The following is a 22,712-nucleotide window of genomic DNA, read 5'->3' as shown; positions in this document are numbered from 1 at the left end:
TTACTGGTACATCCGCGAAAAGGGGCATTGACGTAGGTACTATTGAGTGATAGTATGGAGTGTATAGGCAACATAATTTATTCTATAGCTTAACCACATATTATCTGAAGTTCTCTTTCTATTGAATTTATTGGTGTGAATTAGTTAACAAAATTATACAGGTTTCAGGTACACAATTCTACACCACATCATCTATACGCTATATTGTGTGCTCACTACCCCAAGTCAAGTCTCCAGCCATCATCATTTACCCCCCATCCCCTCTCCCCCAACTCCTCTCACCCCACCTCCCCCTGGCCATCACCACACTGATGTCCGTATCCAGGAGTTTTTCTCTCTTTTTTACTTTATCTCTCCATCCCCCCCAGCCAGCTCCTCCCCTGGACAGCTGTCAGCCTGATCTCTATCTATGATTCTGTCACTTTTGCTTGTTAGTTTATTTTATTCATTAGATTCCACATTTAAGTGAAATCCTATGGTACTTGTCTTCCTCTGAGTGGCTTATTTCACTTAGCATAATGCTCTCCAGGTCCATCCATGCTGTTGCAAAGGGTAAGATTTCCTTCTTTTTTTCCCTTCACAGCCAAGTAGTATTCCACTGTGCAAATGTGCCACAGCTTTTTATCCACTCATCTACTGATGGACACTCGGGGCTGCTTCTAAATCTCTGCTATTGTAAATAATGCTGCAATGAGCATAAGGGTGCATATATCCTTTCGAATTAGTGTTTCAGGTTTTCTGGTCAGATTCAGAAAATATTCTTAATTTGATTTACAAAACACATGGAAATGAAGAGGTTTGGAGTGGGAAAGGGGGAATGGTGTTAACTAGATAATTCTGTATAGATGCTGCTTTGGGGCAACACACACACACACACACACACACACACACACACACACGCACACCAAGGTCTTCCTCCTGTGCTCATAAGCATGTAGGCAGAAATGAGATGACATTTCCTGTTTGTCTCACACTATAAGTATCTCTCATACTTTTACAACAAACTCATAAAGGAAATATAATTATCCCTTCATGGAAGAAGCTGAAACTCACATTTCACGCAGATCAGTGGTGAAACCAAGATCTCTGTGACAAAATTCCAGGGTCTCCTGTTGGAGAAACTGGTTCCAAGCCCCACTCTTTCGCATAAGCATATTTCTATGAATTTAGGCAAGACTCCGTACCTCTCTGAGCTGTGGTTTCATCTGAAGGTTAGGTTAATGGTTTCTACAGACACCATTGCTGTGAGGATGGCCTAAAAGAAAGATATATTCAAAGTGCTTAGCACAGAGCCTGGCCACCAGCGGCCTCTCCATGGGTAGTCACTATTAGAACTATCATTGCTGTTACTGCTTTTGAGATGATGATACCAGGCTTTCAAAACACAGCATACGATTTCATTCAGTTGTCCTCCATATGCTAAAGTCCTACTATGAGCAGGTTGCTATTATTAAACTTCTTAGTTCCCCAGGAAATATTTACCTGGAAGCAGGCAAAAATCATGAGAAGGTGACCAACCACACAGACTTGAGGACAAGGCCTTATTATTGAATCCGTTATCTAGCTTATTTGCTAAATTGGACACCGGATTGGTCTAGACCTGTGGTCCGCAAACTCATTAGTCAACAGAGCGGCAAACCGCGGCTCGCCAGCCGCATGTGGCTCGCGAGCCGCAGTTTGCCGACCACTGGTCTAGACACTTCCTTAAGTCAGTTAAACCAAATACGAGCAGATGCGTGGACATGCAAGTTCTCACACAATCTGGGAATGTTGCTGGAGAAGCGAGGTTTCCTAACCTTCCCAGGGCAGATCCATTTGGTCCCGGTTTAGGGATCTCGCCATAGCCCTGGGCCGCAGCACACTGCAGTTGAAAACAGCACGTGGGCATCTCATCGGCTCTTTTCCTCCAGGAATAAGTATCATCTTTTCCCAGGGGCTCTGATTCCCTCTAGCAGAAAGCCATCTCTGTCGCTGTAGACGCAGGCAGCACGCTCTCATAGTCACAAGGAGCAGGGAGGTGGGTCTTTAAACGTGTCCCGTTTCTACTCTATTTAAAGATATAAATTTGATACATTTTCAAAAATCTTTTGAAATTGTGTGTGTGTGTGTGTGTGTGTGTGTGTGTAACATTGCTACACATGTTCTGCCACGCCCACATTCTGATGCTAGCCGAAAAGGGGGAAGAGAGAGGCACGCAAGGAGATAATTCTTGCTTATTAGAAAAAAAAGAGTTGAATCTTCCAAATAAAAGGAATCTAAAATTGGCCATTGTCATCGTGTGTGAAATTACCACCAGCTCTTTTGGCAAGTTTGAAAATACTGAGCTCCATTATAAAAGCTAAAAATGTCCTGGACCTGGAGTTGTTTACCCAGAGAAGGAGCTGCTCTAAAGTTACAGAGCTCTGGTTGGAAGAGGTGGCCCAGAGGCCACCCCCCTGCCCCCCCCCCACACCAGTCACTGACGTCACAGGAGTCCAGGCCGCTGCTGTGAGACTGAGCCGAGCAGCTTTTTGATTTGTGAAAGTGCTGAAGGTTTCAGAGGGACTTGTCAGTACCGCCCTGTTGAATGGTTGGACTTACTTTGCCTTTCCATTTCTTGCAAAGAAGCAAGCTTCACCAGGCGGAGACTTTTCCTCTTTAAAACAACTAGCTATCCTTCCACTGCCTGAGTGGCCAGTGGCCGGACATCCATAGGATTTCTCCCCAGAGCAAGCAGGTATGTGTCTTTCTGGCAGTTTGAAAGCCAGTGACTAATTCTGGCAAAATGTAAAGGGTCTGTTTGAAGCCATGTTGACACGTTTGAAACTATGGATACTGTTTAACTGGAGGCTGATTTCCACATCTGCCTGTTTCAGTGTCTGTGTCTGGCCGTAAAGACAGTGGGGCGGGGTTCATAACGGATTTTACTGACTCCCGGGTAACAGAGGCTTCAGCTGCTGTGAGCGGATTTCCCAACTCTGGACTGACAGGGCCATCCGCTCTCAGACACTGTTTTTCAAACACTGCCTCTCAGTACTTCGAATAGCACCTTGCCTACCACGGAGTTCACTGACTTTATTTACTAGCATGCTATTTTCAGTAGGGGGAAGATTTTTTTTTTTTACCATTTGCCAAGTAAAGCTCACAACCCTTGAGGTTGCTGGTATTTGAAAATTGCAATGAAACGTAATAAATAAATGTAGTTTCATCCAAGACGATGGCTTGCTCACTGCATGATAAGTACTTCTGTAATTTGAGTTGAAGAGTGTGCCATTCATAAGGGATTAATCTGTGGTTAGGTAGGAACTTTACCACATGTTCTGTTTAAGCCGGTTAATTTTAGGTATTTGTGTACCCAAGCCAACAGTTTCTTTCAAAGCTTTATTTTATGAGAGATGTAAAATCAGTCCACCTGTATCTTGGATGTTTTGTAGTTTGAGTATATAACTGGAGAGAAAACAAGGAAGGATAAAAGATCATAAAATGAGAAGGCAAAATGGATTTCTTCAGAATTGCATGTGGTAGTATCTCTTTGACCTTGTTGGAACACAAGGAACATGTTGAAACAGCAAGAACAATTATTCCCCTTTGCCCTGTAACAAAATCAACTCATGGCTGTCTTTGGAAAGATGCATTTGCCAGTGAACAATCGGGGAGGGACAAGGTCTGTTAATTAGTTGAAATGATGCAAGCGATTTATAATGGCCCGGAGAGAGGGCTAGAGAATCTTCAAGGTAAGTGTGCATTACTCTGATGGGTATTGACGTGGGAATTTCTAAGCCCTCAAAGCTAAGAGGAAGCAGAGCATCTGCAGGGCAAATGATTCTAGGAATTGTGAGATTGATGGTACCTACTGTGTGTGGTATTCCTATTAGAATTTGTAACCTCCTACAAATGAAAACATCGTCCACGATATGAAAAGTAACATGTTTAGAAAGAGGAAATAGGAGAGCAAGAAACAAGTACTCTGAACGAAAATCTCAGAAGAGAGAAGGAGCAATGGAGTCAAGTTCCCTACCACTGCTTCATTGGCTTGGCTAACGTCCAGTTTTCCCTGGGGAGGCAGAAATGGTAGTGATGACCAGGAGGAGCAGGGATGGAGCTCCCCTCAGACAAAGAAGTGGTACCACGACCAGTTGAGGCTAAATTAGGAAATGATATAATGATTTATCATGAGATTCCTGTGTTAGTCTTAGCACAGGGCCGGAAGGTTAACAGGACTATTTCCCTCCCATCACCCTACTTATGCAACCCACGCACAACTCTGCAGCTCTGGCTTGCAGCCTTGGGGAGGGGGTGTAGCTTACATGGGTTATGTAATGCTGTCTTAGAGTTGTTGGGGGAAGAGCTTGTGCATGACTAAGTAGTGCAGCTCACTCTACTCTTTTACATTTGCCCTAATTAATTTTTATTCTGAATGAAATTCTGGGAGGAATGAAATGAAATAAGAAGGGGTACACATAGCAGAAATCCTTTCTTTTCTCCCACATAAATGCCAACATCTGTGGGCGAAAAAGAGTGACAATAAGGAACAAAGAGAACTTTTATATTTGCCTCAGTTGAGCACTGAAATTGAGTTTTTGAATCTGGTGAACCACTTTATCCCATAACTTCTCATTATAGAACATTATGTTCCTACAAAGTTGGAGAATAATAACAAAAGCAGCTTTATATAAGATTTTTTTATTCAAATGTTTACTAATAAATTTTTTTCTAAATATTTAACCTTCCATGAATCCTTAAAATACTAGAAAACTACCGAGTTCACAGGAAAATTATTGAAAATACGAGAGTTCACACATTAGACTTGTTTCTATCAATTGTCTAATTAAATAAAGATCAAAACCATCAATTTTATTTTAGGGGGAAAAACAGAGAGGGACAGATGAAGGGAAGGAAAGAGCAAGGGAGGGAAGACAAGAAAAAAGACAGAGGGAGAAAGGGATAGAAAGAAGAAACCAAAAAATAGGCATTTCTCAAACACCTGCTATGATCCAAACGCTTTTTTTCTCTCTCTTGTTCACTTGATCTTCAAAACTCTATGTCCCACACTTTATTTTTAGAGCCGAAAGCACCATGTTCGACCATATTACCTTTGACATTTATAAGACAGATGCTAAGAGGGCAAGATAAATCCTCCCCCCAAAATTGGCGCAGATATTGCTCTATAGGAATTTTCTGTGAAAGGCTTGTTTTTTGATCCATAACCATTACATTTCCTGGCGCTTAGAATTGTTCTGGCTCTGGGAAGCTTTGTAGACTGGCCCTTCTCCATAGTAAGTGATGAGTTTGGCTCCTTGCAGTTGAGTGCAGAATTATGTCTGCTTTGGAAGCATGCATCTGGGTTCATGTATCGGCCTCCTACCAGGAGCAACCTGACTTGGAGTTTGCCTGGATGAGCTTCAGCTAGGTGACAAAGAAAAGGGTGTGTCGCCTTTTAACCCTGGTCTGGCAGTGGTTCAAGAAGAGTTGGGAATAGAAAGAAAAATTGAAGCCACTTGCCATATAATCGCAGGAGCAACTTTATGGTGACTTCGGACCAATCCCAGTGTTTAAAGATCACCAGAAAGATGTTCAGAAAGATGTTATTTTCCTTATTTTTTGCTTTAAAAATCTTGCTCTGGCTTTCACTGAAAAAGTAGCACTAACATTTGTATCCTTATTAGTCTATTATAGTTCATTGCTAGATAGTAACTCCCACAATACATGCTTGGAACAGTTTACCACTCAGATATGCGTGTTCTGAACAATTTGACAAAAGATGAAATATAACACATCTTTTCCAGGTGTTTTGAAATTAGTCTGCCCCCTTTCTATGATTTGGGTTAAATGTGCAACTCTCTCTTAATGTCTTAAGCCACTCCATTCTTCCTAAGAAGTTCCAATGTTAAATACCTGCTAGTAAGTAACGTAGTTTCAGCTCACAGTTGATTATATACAGCTTTAAAGTGGTCTGCTAGACTCTAAAAATAATCAGTCTGCATATCGTGTGCATAGTTATTAAATGAACTTAAAAGATTACTACGTGATCAAAATCAGTGACAGATTCACCAAAACAAAACCCAAAATTCTGTATATTCTTTACTGTCTTCATTTTGTTAGATCTTCATTGATGTATTTGGTTGGGGTCAACTTATATTTGCTATGGCAGGTACTTATGGTCATTGGCTCATAGGTGTAGGAGGTCGAAAAAGGAAGGAAGGATGTCAAGGGTGGAAAATGAGGTTAGAAGAAAAGCATGGCTAATTGGAAAAGTCTTTAATGGTTAAATATGAAGATACTTCCTTTTCTTCAGTGCATTAGTCATGGTAATGTGCCACAGAAATAGGTAAAAATGATCCAAGTATCTGTAGCAAATTGTTGGAGAAAAATATAATACAGATCCCAATATTATTAGGATGTTTTTGAAGGTGGAGTGCTGTATGTAGCACTAACATTTGTATCCTTATTAGTCTATTATAGTTCATTGCTAGATAGTAACTCCCACAATACATGCTTGGAACAGTTTACCACTCAGATATGCGTGTTCTGAACAATTTGACAAAAATTTAAATTAGGCTTCAACGTTTTTCTTATATTTGCGCTATGATATGCAGCCGACTTCTGTTAAATTAAATGCGGCATGCTGCGTGGGTATGTTGGCTTCAGCCCACAATTCCAGCACCCAGGCAGCTATTAACTCTTGGGAACATTGCTTATCATTAGCATAAAGTGCCACCTGCTAAGTTAAGACATGTTGGTCATGACCTAGAAACCTGAAGAGTTAGATTTCTTATAGGCACGATTATCTTAGACTGAGATTCAAATATTTTAAACATACTTCTCTACCCATTAAACATGTATATGACTTTACAAATAAAAAATTTTTCAGTGAAAGCCAGAGCAAGATTTTTAAAGCAAAAAATAAGGAAAATGTTTTAAATTTCTCAAACTACTTTGTCATTTAATCTTTAGAACAACCCTGTGATTAGCCCCATCTCAGAAATTTTAGATGACTTGTAACAGTTATTAATCTGGTATTTTTAAAAAATATTTTTATTGATTTCAGAGAGGGAGAGAGAGATGGAAATGTCAATGATGCGAGAGAATCATTGATCGGCTGCCTCTTGCATGCCCCACACTGGGGATCGAGTGGCGAAATCTGGGTATGTGCCCTAATGGGAATCCAACCTTGACCTCTTGGTTCACAGGTCAGTGCTTAACTTCTGAGCCAGGCCAACTGGGCCTAATTTGATATTTTAAATTACACGTTTAAACCCTAAATACACATGCCCTAAATGCTAGAAATCTAATTATTTTAGGTACTGTTTAATGTGATTGAGGATTTCCCTGCAAACTGAGCAAAATGTTTTCTTTAACTCTCTGTATTCAGTATCCTAAAAACGGTTCTGATTTATAATCTAGTAGAAGGAAAAGAGAGCATGGATAAATTTTAACATTTGGCTCTCAGAATAGTTTTGCTGCTTTTACATTTTTCTTGAACTAAAATAATGAACATATTTTTTGTGTGATTTAGTTTGGTTTCTTGCTAATATACCAGTCCTAGATTGACTTACCAACTTTGGGGTCTTATTAATACAGTAATCGCATTTGGGATGGGCTTGAACTCTGAATATAAAATTGAGACTCTAGGTCAGCACTGTCTCAGGACTTTAAGTCACAGAAATATATAATCTCGTTGTATAATGCAAACAGAAGGAGTAATTCTGTTGCAGCAGAATCTACCACGGTTGTGTAGATGTGACCATGCAATTGAATTTTAGGCTTCCGCTCTTAGATAGCCATGAAAAATTCTATGTTTGGATTAGGCGGTTAGTTAAAGGAACCCTTATATCTCACATATACATTTAACCATCTTGTCCACTATAATTTTGCTGTCTGGTCTTAGGAAGGGGTAGGAAAAACTTTAGACAATACTTTTTTTTTTTTGTCTGTGTTTGTTTCTTTTTAAGTAGGTTGCCATCTCTTTTCTTCTAAGTCCAATTTCCCTATAATTTAGGTCGATGGCTCTTGACAAAGTGATAAAATATTGCCAGAAAGCAGATGGGTTTGGAACTCTCTCTTCTTGTGTTTATATTAGGCTTTATTTTAAAGGCAAGTGAGACTGCTTCAAATAAAACAACTCTAAGCTTCCAAGAAACAGTTAAGAGAAGGCAGAGACAAGCAGAAACACCGCTTCACTCACACGCACGTGGTTGCCATGGACCTGCACAAGCAGTGGGAGAACACAGGGACCGCCTGGCACAAGGAGAAGATGGAGTTACTGGACCAGTTTGACAATGAAAGGAAGGAATGGGAAACCCAGTGGAAGATCATGCAGAAGAAGATAGAAGAGGTACAAGTTGATTTGTTTTGAATACATTCGAAACTTAAAGCTCAGAATGAAAATGCTGTTGAAGGTGTTTTTTTTTTAAATATTATAAACTATTTTTATGTTCTGTATCCCACGTAAGAGATGCTTGTCTCAGTGACATTTACTGCACCAAAAATAGTGTCACCTTACCCAATAGTATCAGGTGTTCTAGGCTTATTTTATAGCCTGGCATGAAAATGAAGAACTTGAAATGTCACTCTAAAGTGTATCATTTTATTATTTTCTGACTAGAGTGTCTTGGTATCAAAAGTAAGTATGTATTTTTCATGATTTTCAAATACTGAGTCCAGGAGGAAAATGTAAGAAAGACATATTTGGTAAAACAAATTAGCCAAATTAGAATTGAGCATTAAAATGCAGATCTTTCCTGAGATGATTTATGAATAATGTCTACTAAAGGAAATTACATATTAGGTAATTCAGTAAAATCAGAAGGAGTGCCATATCTCAAACAGAAAATGGCAATGGACATGGTATTTATTCTGTTAGGGTGTGCCCAATTTACCATGGCAATGAAAAATGACATGCTGTGAACTGATACAGTCATTTATTCCCCTGCTAACCTTCCCTCAGCATGTTGAGCACAGAATATTCCCTTTAAGCATTTACATTGATGGGTATTTAAGCTTGTTATAACTGAAAAGTATTCATACTTACCTTGCTTTCTTCTGGTAACATCAGTGGTATTGACTTACATGGTTTGGCGCACATTGCCAAAGCAATTATTTTCCTAGACTCCTTGGCCTTTATTCAGAGACAATAAAAGCTGGTGCTTTATGTGTTTGTAGTGAAAATATTTTATCTTAACAGCCATGTAATTGGTTGTGAATAAAATACAAATTGGCATACTACAAGGAAACATTTTTAAAAGAGTAGCTATTAAACTATTCCTCGAAGGTAGATGTGAGAAGGCGGCAAGTACCTAGTAGTGTATAATTAGAGACTGAACGGAGAATCCCCTGCTCATCTCTCGATAGCTTATAAAAGGTGTTTGCTCACTCTCTTTTTTAAAAAAAAAAAATTTTTTTTAAATTTATTTCAGGGAGGAAGGGGGGAGAGAGAGAGAGAGAGAGAGAGAGAGAGAGAGAGAGAGAGAGAGAGAGAGAAACATCAGTAGTGAGAGAGAATCATTGATTGGCTGCCTTCTGCATGCCCCACACTGGGGATCAAGCCCACAACCCAGGCATGTGCCCTGACCAGGAATTAAACCATGACCTACGGATTCATAGGTCGACGCTCAACCACTGAGCCACACTGGCTGGGCTTGCTCACTCTCTTCATTCCTCCATCCTGAGACTCAGATTGGATCAACAAGGAGATGCCTAGGTCAAATCAGAATCCACAGCTCCAATCAGAAACCTGAAGTCATGGGTCATTGGCTCCCAAAAGTTTGGAAGGTCCAGTTAGTAACAGTCTCAGATAATTCTAGCATCCAAACAAAATAATGAAGGGAGTCAGGATTAATCTAGCCAATGGGGTAAGCCATGTCATGAACACAATCTGCTGTCTGGTTAAATTTGTTATTGTAAAATAATTATTCTGAGAGCTCTGTAGATTCCATCTATGGTAAATATTAGCCTTATCAATTAGCAGGCATGAAACATACTTTAAACTTAGATTGATAGTCCATGGAAATACTGTTCCTTTCTGCCTCAAGGAGAGAGAAGGGCTGTAATGTTTTTTTCTTCACCTTGCTGCTTGCAGTATACAGCCCCATTACCAGGGGAAGTGTTCAGGAAAGGTGCTTACCCAGATTACCCATAGGTGATGCTCTTCAGTACCTAAATACTAGCATTGTGCTCCCTTTATCATACAAATGCATGTTTCTTTTAGAGTCCCAGCTTTGCAACCCACAAGAACGTGCCTTTTCTAGCTCATTTCTTACAGGCTACAAAGCGGGAGTAGAAAAGGTTGAGGAAAAGAGAAAGTATCCTCACATATCACAGATAATCAAGATGGTGTTTTGTTTTTTTTTAACTATAATTAAAAATCAGTACTTGGAAAAATTATAACATATCACAAGCATAATAGACTGTTATTGTTTAACATTTATCACCAAGCTCTGTATATTAAATCAGATGCAAATTATTAAGCCATGTATTCTAGAATTGTCGATTTTTAGGAGCACATATGTAACTTTAATGATTTCAAGTAATAATCTAGTGAAAGTATCCAGCCTTGGATATTAGGATGCTAATGATCCTCTGTTCAGCCACTATCCATGATCCTTGCATTTACTATTGTAAAACCAAGATGTACACACTTGGATCATTTGAAACCTGGTTTAATACACATAAAAATCCTGTGTAGAGTACATGGATGTCTGTGATTTTTTTCTATCACATTTCAATCTTTCCTGTTTATCTCTTTTGTTCAAATGATTAGATAACTATTGACAAGGGCTGGGTACCAGATTCCCTTATACAAAATGAATTGTTTTCTATCAGTAATATTATGTTATTTGCTTATTTGTACCTCACTTAAATTCCCAAGAGAATTTATGATGGCATATAAAATTCTACATAAGGTAGAGTATGCCAAAACGAAAGGAAAGGTGAGATAAAGACAAGAGGAAGGATCACATGTAAAATGTATGCAACAAGTCTGTTTTTCTAGTAACTGATGCAAAAATTGTCAGATGCATATTTCTCAATATTCAGAAAACAAAAGCAAACTTATTTTCCAGAAATAGCCTTTCTGTTCCTGATGTCAAAACTAAAGCAATCTTGTTTTCACCTATGACTCCTCAAGAAGAGGACCATCTCCAGCAGCATCCTTAGATTTAACATGGTACTTTTAAAGGTTGCTTCCTATAATATCCTCAAGGTCACCAAAGTCATAATGCCCACAACAGTTCAGTATAAAATTTTACAGGGGCAATGGCTGCAAGTTGATGCTGTCCTGACTTCACCCAATAGTAGATTTATAAATATCTAGGGAAATAAATGCACTTTATATCCTTCAGGCATCAACTATATATAGGCTCTCTCATCTGAGATTCAGGTAAATATTGAGCAGCAATAAATCTGTTATTCCTTAAGTAATAGATGTGCAAATATAGGTTGTGGCTGTAAAATGTAGTCGTTTGTTTTAATAGTTATTTGATCGTCTCCTTTGAAATTTGACAAGCTTTCCCAGAACTCAAGCAAGAAGAGAAAGCCACTTATTTCCTCTATTCAGAGGTGAGCTGAATGAGTGCCTGCAGGTCAAACTAAGTTCTCAACAAGAAACAACTTGGGGGCCCAGGCCGGGTGGCTTGGTTAGTTGGAGCATTGTCCTCTATACCAAAAAGATGGTGGGTTCGATTCCCAGTCAGATCACATACCTAGGCTGAGGGTTTGATTCCTAGTCGGATTGCATACGGGAGGCAACCAATCAATGTTTCTCTCTCACACTGATGATTTTCTTTCTCCTTTTCTCTCTCCATTTCTCTCTAAAAATCAATGAAAACATCCTCAAGTGAGAATTTTTAAAAAAGAAATAATTTGGGGTCCACTTAACATAGATTAATAGATGATCAAAGCCTTAGAGTTCTTTTAATATCACATAGGACAGGGTTACATTTGTTTTAATCAGGATGAAAAACTTTTTTTTTTCATGTTTATAACCTGGCATTTAAAAAAAAATCTCAGTATTAACTAGCCCTCACTAATATAACTTACAGTGGAAACATCTTTTAATTGCAAAATGTCTATTTAGGGGACAGAATAAACCGACTCTATGACATTGTCAACTCTTTACACAGTTAAAGGTTGGTATACAAGGGGATCATATATTTAAAAACATGACTTTAATGTTAGTTAAATTCTTGCTTCTCTGAAAGCAATGAGAGAGCATGCCAGTAAATGATTCAGGTCATTCCACTATTGTGACAATGCTTCTGTAGTATAGTATCTTTAAGTAGATACAGGTTTGATTTAATTTTGACTGAGTTGCTTTCTAATTAGAAAAACAGAAATTATCATCTGTGTGTTATGGTTTATCAAAGTTTTCTGGCTAATTCAGATTTTATTTTTGTTTTATTTTTTTTTTTACATATATTTTATTGATTTCAGAGATGAAGGGAGGAGGAGAGAGAGAAATAGAAACATATCTGATGAGAGAGAATCATTGATTGGCTGCCTCCTGCACGCCCCCTAATGGGGATTGAGCCCGCAACCCCTGTATGTACCCTGACTGGGAATCAAACCAGTGACCTCTTGGTTCATAAGTCGACACTCAACCACTGAGCAACATCAGCCAGACTAATTAAGATTTTAGAAGCACTATTCAGAGGCATAAGCATTAATACCACAGGTCGTATATAGTCAGATAGCAAAGAGAACGCAAAATAGTGTGCTTAGCTTAAAAAATATGACAAAGTAAATTAAGGAGGGAAAAAAGTCTTACCTTTGTTTTCCTTATAGCTTTGCCATGAAGTAAAGCTTCGGAGGAAACTCAACATGAATGAACGTGCCAAGGTCATTGATCTTGATCGTGAGAAAGCCATGCGAGATAAAGTGGTGGAATCTTCTCCAAATTACCCCAATCTGGGACAATGCGAATTTACAGGGATGAATCACAGGGATGGCCTGGAAAAAGAAAATAAAACGGAGCAGAGCTTACTCAGTGAAGGAAATCAAATGTGTAAGGAACAAAAAGCAACCAAAAAGGTAGGGTTTATGGATCCCCTGGCCACAGACAGCCAAAAGGAATGTGAGGCCTGGCCTGACCTGAGGACTTCTGAGGAAGTGAGCAAGGGCTGTTCTGGTGCCCTCAACACAGTAAGTAACATGACTGGCCTAGAACTGTTTCTAAAGAATTACTCACATTTCAAAGTGCTAACACGCTATTGCTTATATACCTAAAGGCTCTTGAAGAACTTGCCAAAGTCAGTGAAGAATTGTGCTGCTTCCAAGAGGAAATCCGAAAGAGGTCTCACCATAGAAGGTAGGCTGGGACATCTATGATTATTTTATGTTGGGAAATCAAGAAAAATACTGCTTCCAGTCAGTGAATGCCGTACACTTTGTTAGTGATAATTAGCAATGAGTTATTCGAATCTGTTGTCTTAGATAAGTGATAAAATCTTTAATTGATTATTTATTTCCCTGTTTGCTAATTCTTAAAACAGGTCTTCTAATTCTCTTTGTATTTGACTATTAGGAATACATTACTCTTTTGGTGTTTAGTTAAGAGATGCCATCCATCATAAATTAGCAAGTATCTTCTAAATAAGTTTTTTTTTCTCATTTTGAATATTTAGCCAATGGAAGAGTATACACCTAGGCTAATCCAGTTAAATACATCTTCAAACTATGTCAGATTTAACAATGTTGTGTTTTAATTACATAATGATGTTGCACTAAAATGTTTTATACCTAAGGGTCATTTATTTCTCTACATCTATATATATAAAAGCCTAAGTGACAGTTATGACCGAACAACCAGTTGACCAGTTGCTATGATGTGCACTGACCACCAGGGGGCAGACACTCAATGCAGGAGCTGCCTCTGGTGGTCAGTGCACTCCCACAGCCAACCTCCCATAATCCCTCACCCCAGTCGGCTAACCCTCCATTAGGCTTTGATCACTGGCCAGGCTGAGGGTCCCCACTGTGCACAAATTCATGCACCAGACCTCTAGTTTATTATGTGTTTAATAGAAGCATACATAATTTTCAGAACATATTAGAAAATACATTTATACAGTGCTATAAAAATAGTGTTTCAATTCAGAAATACCTCTATAATTGTAAAAGCAAGTTTTAGCCAAATTAAAATATAAATTGGAATTTTCTACAAGTTAGGTAATGATGGATTGTCCTAGGATCAGCATTTATCTCCTGGTGAGGCAGGATGATTCTCTTAGAAAGCTATAGCAATGTGATAGCTTTGGTTATCAAAACAAAACAAAACAAAACAAAACAAAACAAAACAACATGGCTTAAGCAATGGATTTCTGCTATAGGAAAAGGAGTCACAACTTCCAGAAGATTTTTAGGGTCAAAACCTCTAAGTCTTTTTACTGTAGGTTTGGCTCAATGGATAGAGCGTCAGCCCGTGGAGTAAAGGGTCCTAGGTTCGATGCTGGTCAAAGGCACATACCTTGGTTGCAGCCTCGATCCCCAGGCCTGGTCAGGTCAGTGCAGGAGGCAACCAATTCACATTGATGTTTCTCTCTGTTTCTCCCCTTCCATTCCACTCTCTCTAAAAATCAATGGAAAAATATCCTCAGGTGAGGATTAACAACAACAAAAAAGCTATAGCACTGTGTGTAGCCTTATTTCTCTTGAGCTCTTAGGAAGCTCAGAGAGAATTTTTGTACTGACTTAAAATATATTTTCTTCAGCCTTGTTTTATCCATAATTTTGCTCTCTACTTGCCCATTTAGCTTTTGTTTACTATTCTCTGTTAATTAGTATTTATCTGTACTTTATAGTGAGCTAGCAGACAATATTTTATAAGTTGAAGAGATATAAATATGATTTATATTTTATCAATATGATTAACTTTAATTTGTGAATCCCCATTGTTGCTATATTTAGGTTTTTATTTCGATAGACTCTGAAAAGACTTGCTTGCCAATTTTCTTTTACAAATCAGTATAAAATTCTCCTTGTTACTTTGTGGCATTTAGGAAAATTTTTAAAATCCTTAACATGCAATTCAAAAACATTCAATTACCTAATGTTTCTCACATATTTTCCATCATTCTCCCCACTCAGCTGTATAATCCATCCACACCAGAGTACTCACTGTTTTTTGAGTAGCCACACTGCTTTTACTGCAGCTCACTTTGCCGATCTGCCCTTGACTCACCCCCAAAATTCTCACTTTTCTTTCAAGCCCCAATGACACCTTCCATTTGGTATTACCCAGGTCTTGCTGCACTTTTATTCAGATTTCTGTCACACTACCTAGAATATTACTTCACATTCAAGAGCTCAGATGATATAATGCATAGGAATTCAGCAGGCAGAGCGGAGGTAAGGAAATACCTAGAGAAAACCTGTAGAAATGGGAATGCTAATAGCAGACACTCAAGAGTCTGAGTATTAGGTGAAGTTTTAGGAAATAGAAAAAAATGAGAGACAAGATCGCAAGGATAGTTTGGGTCAAAGTAAGCAGAGCCTGGAATGCAGCACTGAGAGGTGGGCTTTGTCCTACAGTAAAAAGACGTAGAGGCTTTGACCCTAAAAATCTTCTGGAAGTTGTGACTCCTTTTCCTATAGCAGAAATCCATTGCTTAAGCCATGTTGTTTTGTTTTGTTTTGTTTTGAGCCTATCCTAAATAAAGTTTTCACTAATACATCATACTTAATCATTGTTTAGGATGAAGTCAGATTCTTCTCTCCAGGAAATGCCACATATAATGAACATGGCCCCTGGAGACCACGGGATCAACAATGGCCAGTGCGTTCTTCCAATCAGTTTGGAAAAAGAAAAACAGAAAAATAGAAAGAATCTGAGTTATACTGACATGCTCCAAAGCAATTTTATGAAAAAACGTGGAATTGATGCAATTGATCCAATACAAAGAAATGAAACTCCACCAGTTCCTCCTCCAAGAAGTACATCTCGAAGTTTTCCCAGTGTGTATCCTGAACAAGCCCATGAAAGTTTGAAGGAAAGTTTAGACCACAATAGCCAGGTGGTCCAAGAGGGTCAAGGTGAAAGGAACTGCAGTCCGCATGTCCTTCTGAGGCATGATGAGATGCCTTCACTGTGTCTAAACGAAGGGAAGACTTTGAAAGATGGTATCCTGTTTTCTCCTTTGGCATCTGGAGCCAAAATGGATAACAAGCCTCCATGTAGTGAAGATGCTGGATTTGGCCTGTGGTCTTACAACACTATGATAGGCACAGAAAATAGCCCTTCTACCTTGTGGTTTCAGAAAACCTGTTCTACTCCCAATACATCAAAATATGAAAAGGTGACCCCAGATCATCCTGCTAAATTCCACTCTGACCTTCATGTAAGCGATGACTGTAGTTCCTTGGTGACACAGAGCAGTGGCCCGCTTAGAAGTTTCAGTTGTGGCTTTGAAAAGACTACTAGGAATGAAACGCTGGCAGCAAAGACTGATGAATTTAATAGAACCGTGTTCAGAACAGATAGACATTGTCGTGCAGTACAGCAAAACCAAAGCTACCCAGAATCGTCTCAAGGTCTTAAGCCCTGTGATACCTTAATTACTCGTATAGGCAGCATACCAGAAAATGACCATGTGTCTGGTATTCTGAAAACCAGTGCCCACATGCCTGTGCCTAGAGAAAATGTGCCTGATAACCCCACCAAAAAATCCACAACAGGCCCAGTCAGACAAACACAGGAGCACATAACTCCCAGTAGTTATCGGAATATGCTCCATGAGCATGACTGGAGACCTAGCAATTTGTCTGGCCGACCAAGATCAGCTGATCCTAGGTCAAATTACGGTGTTGTGGAAAAGCTGCTGAAAACGTATGAGACATCAACAGGGCCCGTACTGCAAAATTCTAAATGCTGCCAGGATAATTGGACCAAATGTAATTCTGATGTCAGTGTTGGGGCCACATTAAGTCAGCATTTAGAAATGCTTCAAATTGAACAAGAGCTTCAAGGAAAAACAGCTATGTGTAGGGCACAACAAGTGAAGCAAGGAGTGGACTGGAAAAAGATAACAGAGGTGAGAAAGCAATGATCATACTTTGGTAGAACTGCATTCGTATTTAGCCATGGCTCAGGCTCAGTCCCTTGCATTCATATAAATAGAATGCAAGTGCATATTTTGGCATCTACTTAACTTTTTGATCCTTCACTTGTTAATAACTATGAACCTTAGGATTGTAACTCAAATGAACTTTTCAAAGTATAGTTTCAAAACTGGGGTTAGCACATTATAACTTTTTAAAATTCTGAAATGGGCTAACATGAATATATAAACTAGAGGCCCGGTGCACGAAATCGTGCATGGGTAGGGTTCCTAGGCCTGGCTGGTGATCAGGGCTGATCAGGTTCCCCACCTCCCCGCCTCCTCACCTCCTCCTTCCCTCCCTCCCTCAGCACCCCACCATCACTGGTCGCCCGCCATATTCCGCACCCCCATGTAGCGAGTGATCAAACTCCTGAACTCCTGGTCCACCTCCAGAGGGGACACTTTGCATATTAGCCATTTATAATATAGATAATATAGATAGGTTTAAGAACATCCAGAAGATCAAATGTTTGTTTTAAGTTTTTTGAAAAGGTATTCTGAGTATGCATTTGTTGATTTGTAGAATTTCATTCTTTTAAAGTATGTGGGAAATATTTTAAAAATAGCTTGTGCTTTTTAGTTATTAACAATGAATGGTTCAGTCATTCCCAGCACTTAATTCATGTGTGTTTTTTTCTCATGGGATTAGTCTCATAAATGAAAATATGGGCAAAATATATCATTTAAAGTAGCATCTTACAAAGTTATCTTATTTGTGGGGCTAACAGGCAGCACATTGAAATAAAAAATGATATAACTTAAAAAAATGTTAAGGTCATTCTTATTTGTATAAATTCTTCGCATGGAAGTTGTCCCCCCCACCCCCCCAAAAAAAGTATTTGAATAAATGGTATTCTTTTTTTGTTCCAGACAGTTTGCAAGAGTATAATCTTCATTAGTTATAGGTGACAAAGATGTAGAAGAAGAGATTGGTATTTACAATGAAGAGTTATCCAATAGTCCCCTTGTATGCATAATTTACAAAAGCTTACAAGGTGACATATTATTATAATTAGCTAATGCTTTAAAAGTCCTTGTTTTACATAATGCAGTGTGTAGGCAGCATAGTTCTAAGCTATGCAGATTACTTTCTTCTTGTGTAAAAAAATATATTTTAGGTGGCTTTCAAACCCTACAAAAATATCAGTTTTCATTCATTTTATCAGAGGCTTGTACAAGTTTGCACAATGTACAAATGATTATCCTGCTTTTGTATCTTTGTTTTTTCTTACATTAAAAATTTTTTTCATTTACAGTTTACATTCAATATTACTTTGCATTAGTTTCCAGTGTGCAGCATACTGGTTAGACAATTATATACTTTACAGTGTTCCCCCTATTATTTCTAGTACCCATCTGGCACCATACATAGTTATTACAATGTTATTGACTTTATTTCCAATGCTGTATTTTACATCCCCATGACTGTTTTGTAACTATTAATTTGAACTTCTCAATCTCTTCACCTTATTTCACCCAGTTCCCCAACCCCATCTCCTCTGGCAATTATCCGTCTCTTCTTTGTATCTATGAGTCTGTTTCTGTTTTGTTTGTTCATTTAGTTTGTTCTTTAGATTCCACATGTAAGTTAAATAATATGGTATTTTGTCTTTCACCAACTGACTTATTTCACTTAGGGTACTCTAGGTTTATCCATACAAATGGTAAGATTTTTTTTATTTTTTATGGCTGAGTAATATTCCATTGTGTATATGTACCACAGCTTTTTCACCTACTTGTCTGTTATTGATGGGCACTTGGGTTGCTTCTATAGTTTGGCTATTATAAATACTCTACAATGAACATAGGGGTGCACTTATGTATCTTTCTTTTTTAAATTTATTTTTTAATATATTTTTATTGATTTCAGAGAGGAAGGGAGGAGAGGGAGAGAGAGATAGAAATATCAATGATAAGAGAGAATCACTGATCAGCTGCCTTCTGCATGCCCCATACTGGGATCAAGCCTGAAACCCAGGCATGTGCCCTCACCGGGAATTGAATCTTGACCTCCTGGTTCATAGGTCAACACTCAAATCACTGAGCCATGCTGGCCACACTGTATCTTTTTTAGTTGAGCCCATAAATACCTGTAAGGACCTGTAACTTCAGGTGGGAAATGGAAATATTCTATATAATAAAAGCCCAGCGACCATAACAGCATAATGACCAGAATGACTGCTTGACCGGTCACTATGAGGTGCATTGACCACCTCTTGGTCCCTTATCCCGCCGGCCACATGCTTCGATTGCTGGATGGTGAACGGGAAAGCAGGGTGGGTGGCGGCAGGGCAGTACTAGGGACTGGAGAGTGGGTGGAACGGCCGACCTCTTGGTCCCACCCCCTGGCCCACAGGCTCCGATTGCTGGGTGACGAATGGAACCACGAGGAACTGGGGTGAGTGGCGGCGGTGGTGCAGGCCTGAGGACTGGTGAGGAGAACCGGGTGGGTGGCGGTGGTGGGGCAGGACTGGGGACTGTCGAGCAGGTAGAAGATGGTCCTGATCGCAGGCCAGGCCTAGGGACCCTACCCATGCACGACTTCATGCGCTGGGCCTCTAGTTCTATATAATAAAAGTCTAATATGCTAAGTGTCCGTTCATCCAGTTGGCCGTTCAACCGGTCAAAGCGTAATATGCTAATGATATGCTAAGGCCACTCAACCGCTCACTACAATGTGCACTGACCACCAGGAGGCAGACGCTCCGACCAGTAGTTTAGCTTGCTGCTGGGGTCCAGCCGAACAGGACTGAGCGAGACAGGCCAGACACACCTTGGAGCCCTCCCGCGGTACCTCCCTGGCTGGCCAATCGCCTGCATCCTCTCGCAATCCAGGACCCCTCGGGGGATATCGGAGAGCTGGTTTTGGCCCGATGGCAGAACAACCGGTCACTATGATGCATACTGACCACCAGGGGGAAGATGCTCAATGCAGAAGCTCCCACAGGAGGCAGCGCTAAGTCAGACTTCCCCTAAGGGCTCCCAGACTGCAAGAGGGCACAGGCCAGGCTGAGGGACTTCCCCCACAAGTGCACAAATTTCGTACACTGGGCCTCTAGTGTATACAATAACCAGCCAAATTCTCATTAGCTAACAAGAACTATTACTAAGTATTTCCCATTTTTACATTGATTGGAGGCTTGGGAGGAGTCCTCTGCTGTGGATCCTTAGGGTCCTTCTTCTTTCCAGAAAAATAAATTCCAAAGAAAGAAAAAAAATGCAGGTTACTGTCATAGAAATTGAGGCCATCCTCACTGCCTATCCCAGATAAAAGAGCAAAGGCTTTGTTAAAAAGGTCAGTAACAACCAAAGTTATAAAATGGGTCACATAAGCTTTTTAATTTTTTTTTAATTGCAAGGGTCTAAGAATGCTTTTCTTCCATTAAAATAAAAAGAAAGCCAAGAAGGAAGAAGTGAAAGAAAGGGAAGAGGAGGGAAGGAAAAAAATTTGTCTTCAAATGATGCCCAATATTGATAGTAACTATTAGCAGTTTTGAAATTTTTGAGAACTTGTAACAGTGGCTCTTAGTGGAGAAGAAAGAAAGCATCAGATAAATCATTTGATGGTTTGTGAACAAGGAAGATAAGGAATGATGTTTTTTGCTTATGACCTCTAAAAATGTCAGTAACTTGAGAAAAATGCAGTTTGTTCTATAAATTACCTTGTTTTCAAATAACACTAAACCATTATGAAATTCCACCAAGAAACATCTGCAGTTCCACTATATCAGTTACCTAACATGAACTTCTAAATACTGAACTTTAGATCTAAAAAGATTAGTTGTGTTAAAATTTGTCAATGTGAAGAGATTATTAAATGTCATATTCCTTATTATAAGTGAATTGCTTTGATTAAAACATTCACAATCACAAATATTAGATATCTTCATTAGTTTTTTATGCCTTTCTTGCTTATAAATATGCTAATACATTAATCCCATTGTTGGGATTCATAAAATATCAAGCCCAGTGTTAGTGCTGGGATAGTGAGATGAATGTTTTCTTTGGTGTTGTAGGAATCCATGGCAGTGAAATTTTCACCTGGAAAAGGATTTTCCCGTCCAGCTAGACCAGCAAATCGCCGTCTCCCATCCAGATGGGCGTCGAGATCTCCATCGGCGCCCCCCGCCTTGCGGAGAACTGCCCAAAGCTATACTATTTCTCTGCGATCTGAAGCACCAATGGTCTGAGTCTCTGGCCTGAATTGCTAGATTTCAAAAATCCCAATTGCCAAACATAATTCTGAGTGTTTACAGGCAATCCTGTCTCTTCGGTATCTCTCAAGATTTCTGGGACAAACAATTTAAATCTTAACTTCTCATCAGTCTTCAGTGTTTTTAATGTATGGAATAATTATCTTCCTACATGTTGATTTCTTAGATCAGAATTTTTTAATGCCATCCTCATTAATTTTCCAATATGATTTAAGTTGAAACAGTGTACTATATTGTATATACTAACTTTCTTGCAAGTGGCAGAAAGCAAGGTTATGTGCATGGCCGTGTGTTTGTAGGTGCATGTGTTGAAATAGGAAGTATCCTAGTGTGTATTTAGATAAGAAAACGTATGTGTTAGCGTTGACTTTGAAATTATAACATGTATACCTATATATTCTTTGTGTTTATTTAAATTTTTTGAAAATATACAGTACTATTTATATTTTGTATACCTTTTCCTAGGTATCCACTTAAAGCATTTGAAGTACATATATTAACTAACAATTTCCTTGGCCCAACTACATTGAAAAATAAGAATTATACACATACCTAACATTGGTAGATTTCTATGTGCAACTCATAAATAGTTTCTTAACCCATATAAGGATAATACCACTGATCTCCTGTTTTACTCTTTTAAATGAATAAAATTGTCACAGGTTTGATCAGCCTTCTAAAGCAAACAAAATGTTCACAAAAGCTTTTGTATGCCATTTGGTAGTCTATTATGGCTTTAAATATATACTTGATCCTCAGAGCCAGTATCATGAGACTGCCTTATAAACAACATGACTTAAAAATGAATTATTTTGTCAAATTCAATAACAAAGATCCTTTAAATAGGATATAAAAAGAAATGAAATGATGTTGAACTCTACCCTTTATTAAAATTGTAGTAAGCTTTAGTTCAGCTACTTTATTTGGAGTCACTCATCTTTAAAGGTAAGTCATTTACTTTTTCCTAAAATTAGTAGATAAAATATTAATTTACTTCTTTGTGAACAAGGAAGATAAGGAATGATGTTCTATCGAGGGCTGAATTGTAATGTATTTCTTACAGTGTGCTACATAAAAAAAGCCTTAAACTAAACTTTGGCACCCATGGGTAGCGTTAGGGGTGGAAACATTTTTTGGCCACAATTTGCATACAGTGGACACATAAAATCTGTGTTGGGAACTGACAGATATATGAATGTTGAGGTGCATGGAATCTCTTAGAAGCAGTTTTGCTCTCCATTGTGTCTGTATAAAACCAACTATATTATTAGGTATTAAGTCTATTTAAGCTTTTCTTTTACTACCAAAAAGGTCAAGAAATTCTTATGACAAAAGTATCCAAAGAGCCTTCTCCTTATGATATATTCTAGCAATTTAGAGAAATTCACTTCATAATACACCAAGAAAATAATTTCCAAATCCCAGA

The 22,712-nt window shown here is 38.8% G+C and overlaps 1 protein-coding gene across 3 annotated transcripts in view; it reads left to right on the top strand.

The window, feature by feature from the left end:
• The window catches only part of KIAA0408, a 32,085-nt gene extending 9,923 nt beyond the window's left edge, over positions 1-22,162 (top strand). The window contains exons 1-6 of one of the 3 annotated variants that reach the window (XM_079779810.1): positions 2,554-2,716; positions 8,074-8,314; positions 12,760-13,116; positions 13,203-13,282; positions 15,668-17,003; positions 21,089-22,162. In XM_079779810.1, coding sequence (XP_079635936.1) covers positions 8,180-8,314; positions 12,760-13,116; positions 13,203-13,282; positions 15,668-17,003; positions 21,089-21,262 — 2,082 coding nt within the window. In that variant the 5' untranslated portion in view covers positions 2,554-2,716; positions 8,074-8,179 and the 3' untranslated portion in view covers positions 21,263-22,162. Of the gene's footprint in view, positions 1-2,553; positions 2,717-7,954; positions 8,315-12,759; positions 13,117-13,202; positions 13,283-15,667; positions 17,004-21,088 lie in introns of those variants that run through there. The other 2 variants (XM_079779811.1, XM_079779809.1) reach the window with 2 other exon arrangements.
• The last annotated feature ends 550 nt before the right edge of the window (positions 22,163-22,712 follow it).

This window comes from Cnephaeus nilssonii (assembly GCF_951640355.1).
Source record: "Cnephaeus nilssonii genome assembly, chromosome: 9".
In the NCBI taxonomy this organism is placed as follows: Eukaryota; Metazoa; Chordata; class Mammalia; order Chiroptera; family Vespertilionidae; genus Cnephaeus; species Cnephaeus nilssonii.
Note: the sequence above shows the minus strand (reverse complement) of the source record. Positions and strands in the feature narration are given on the sequence as shown.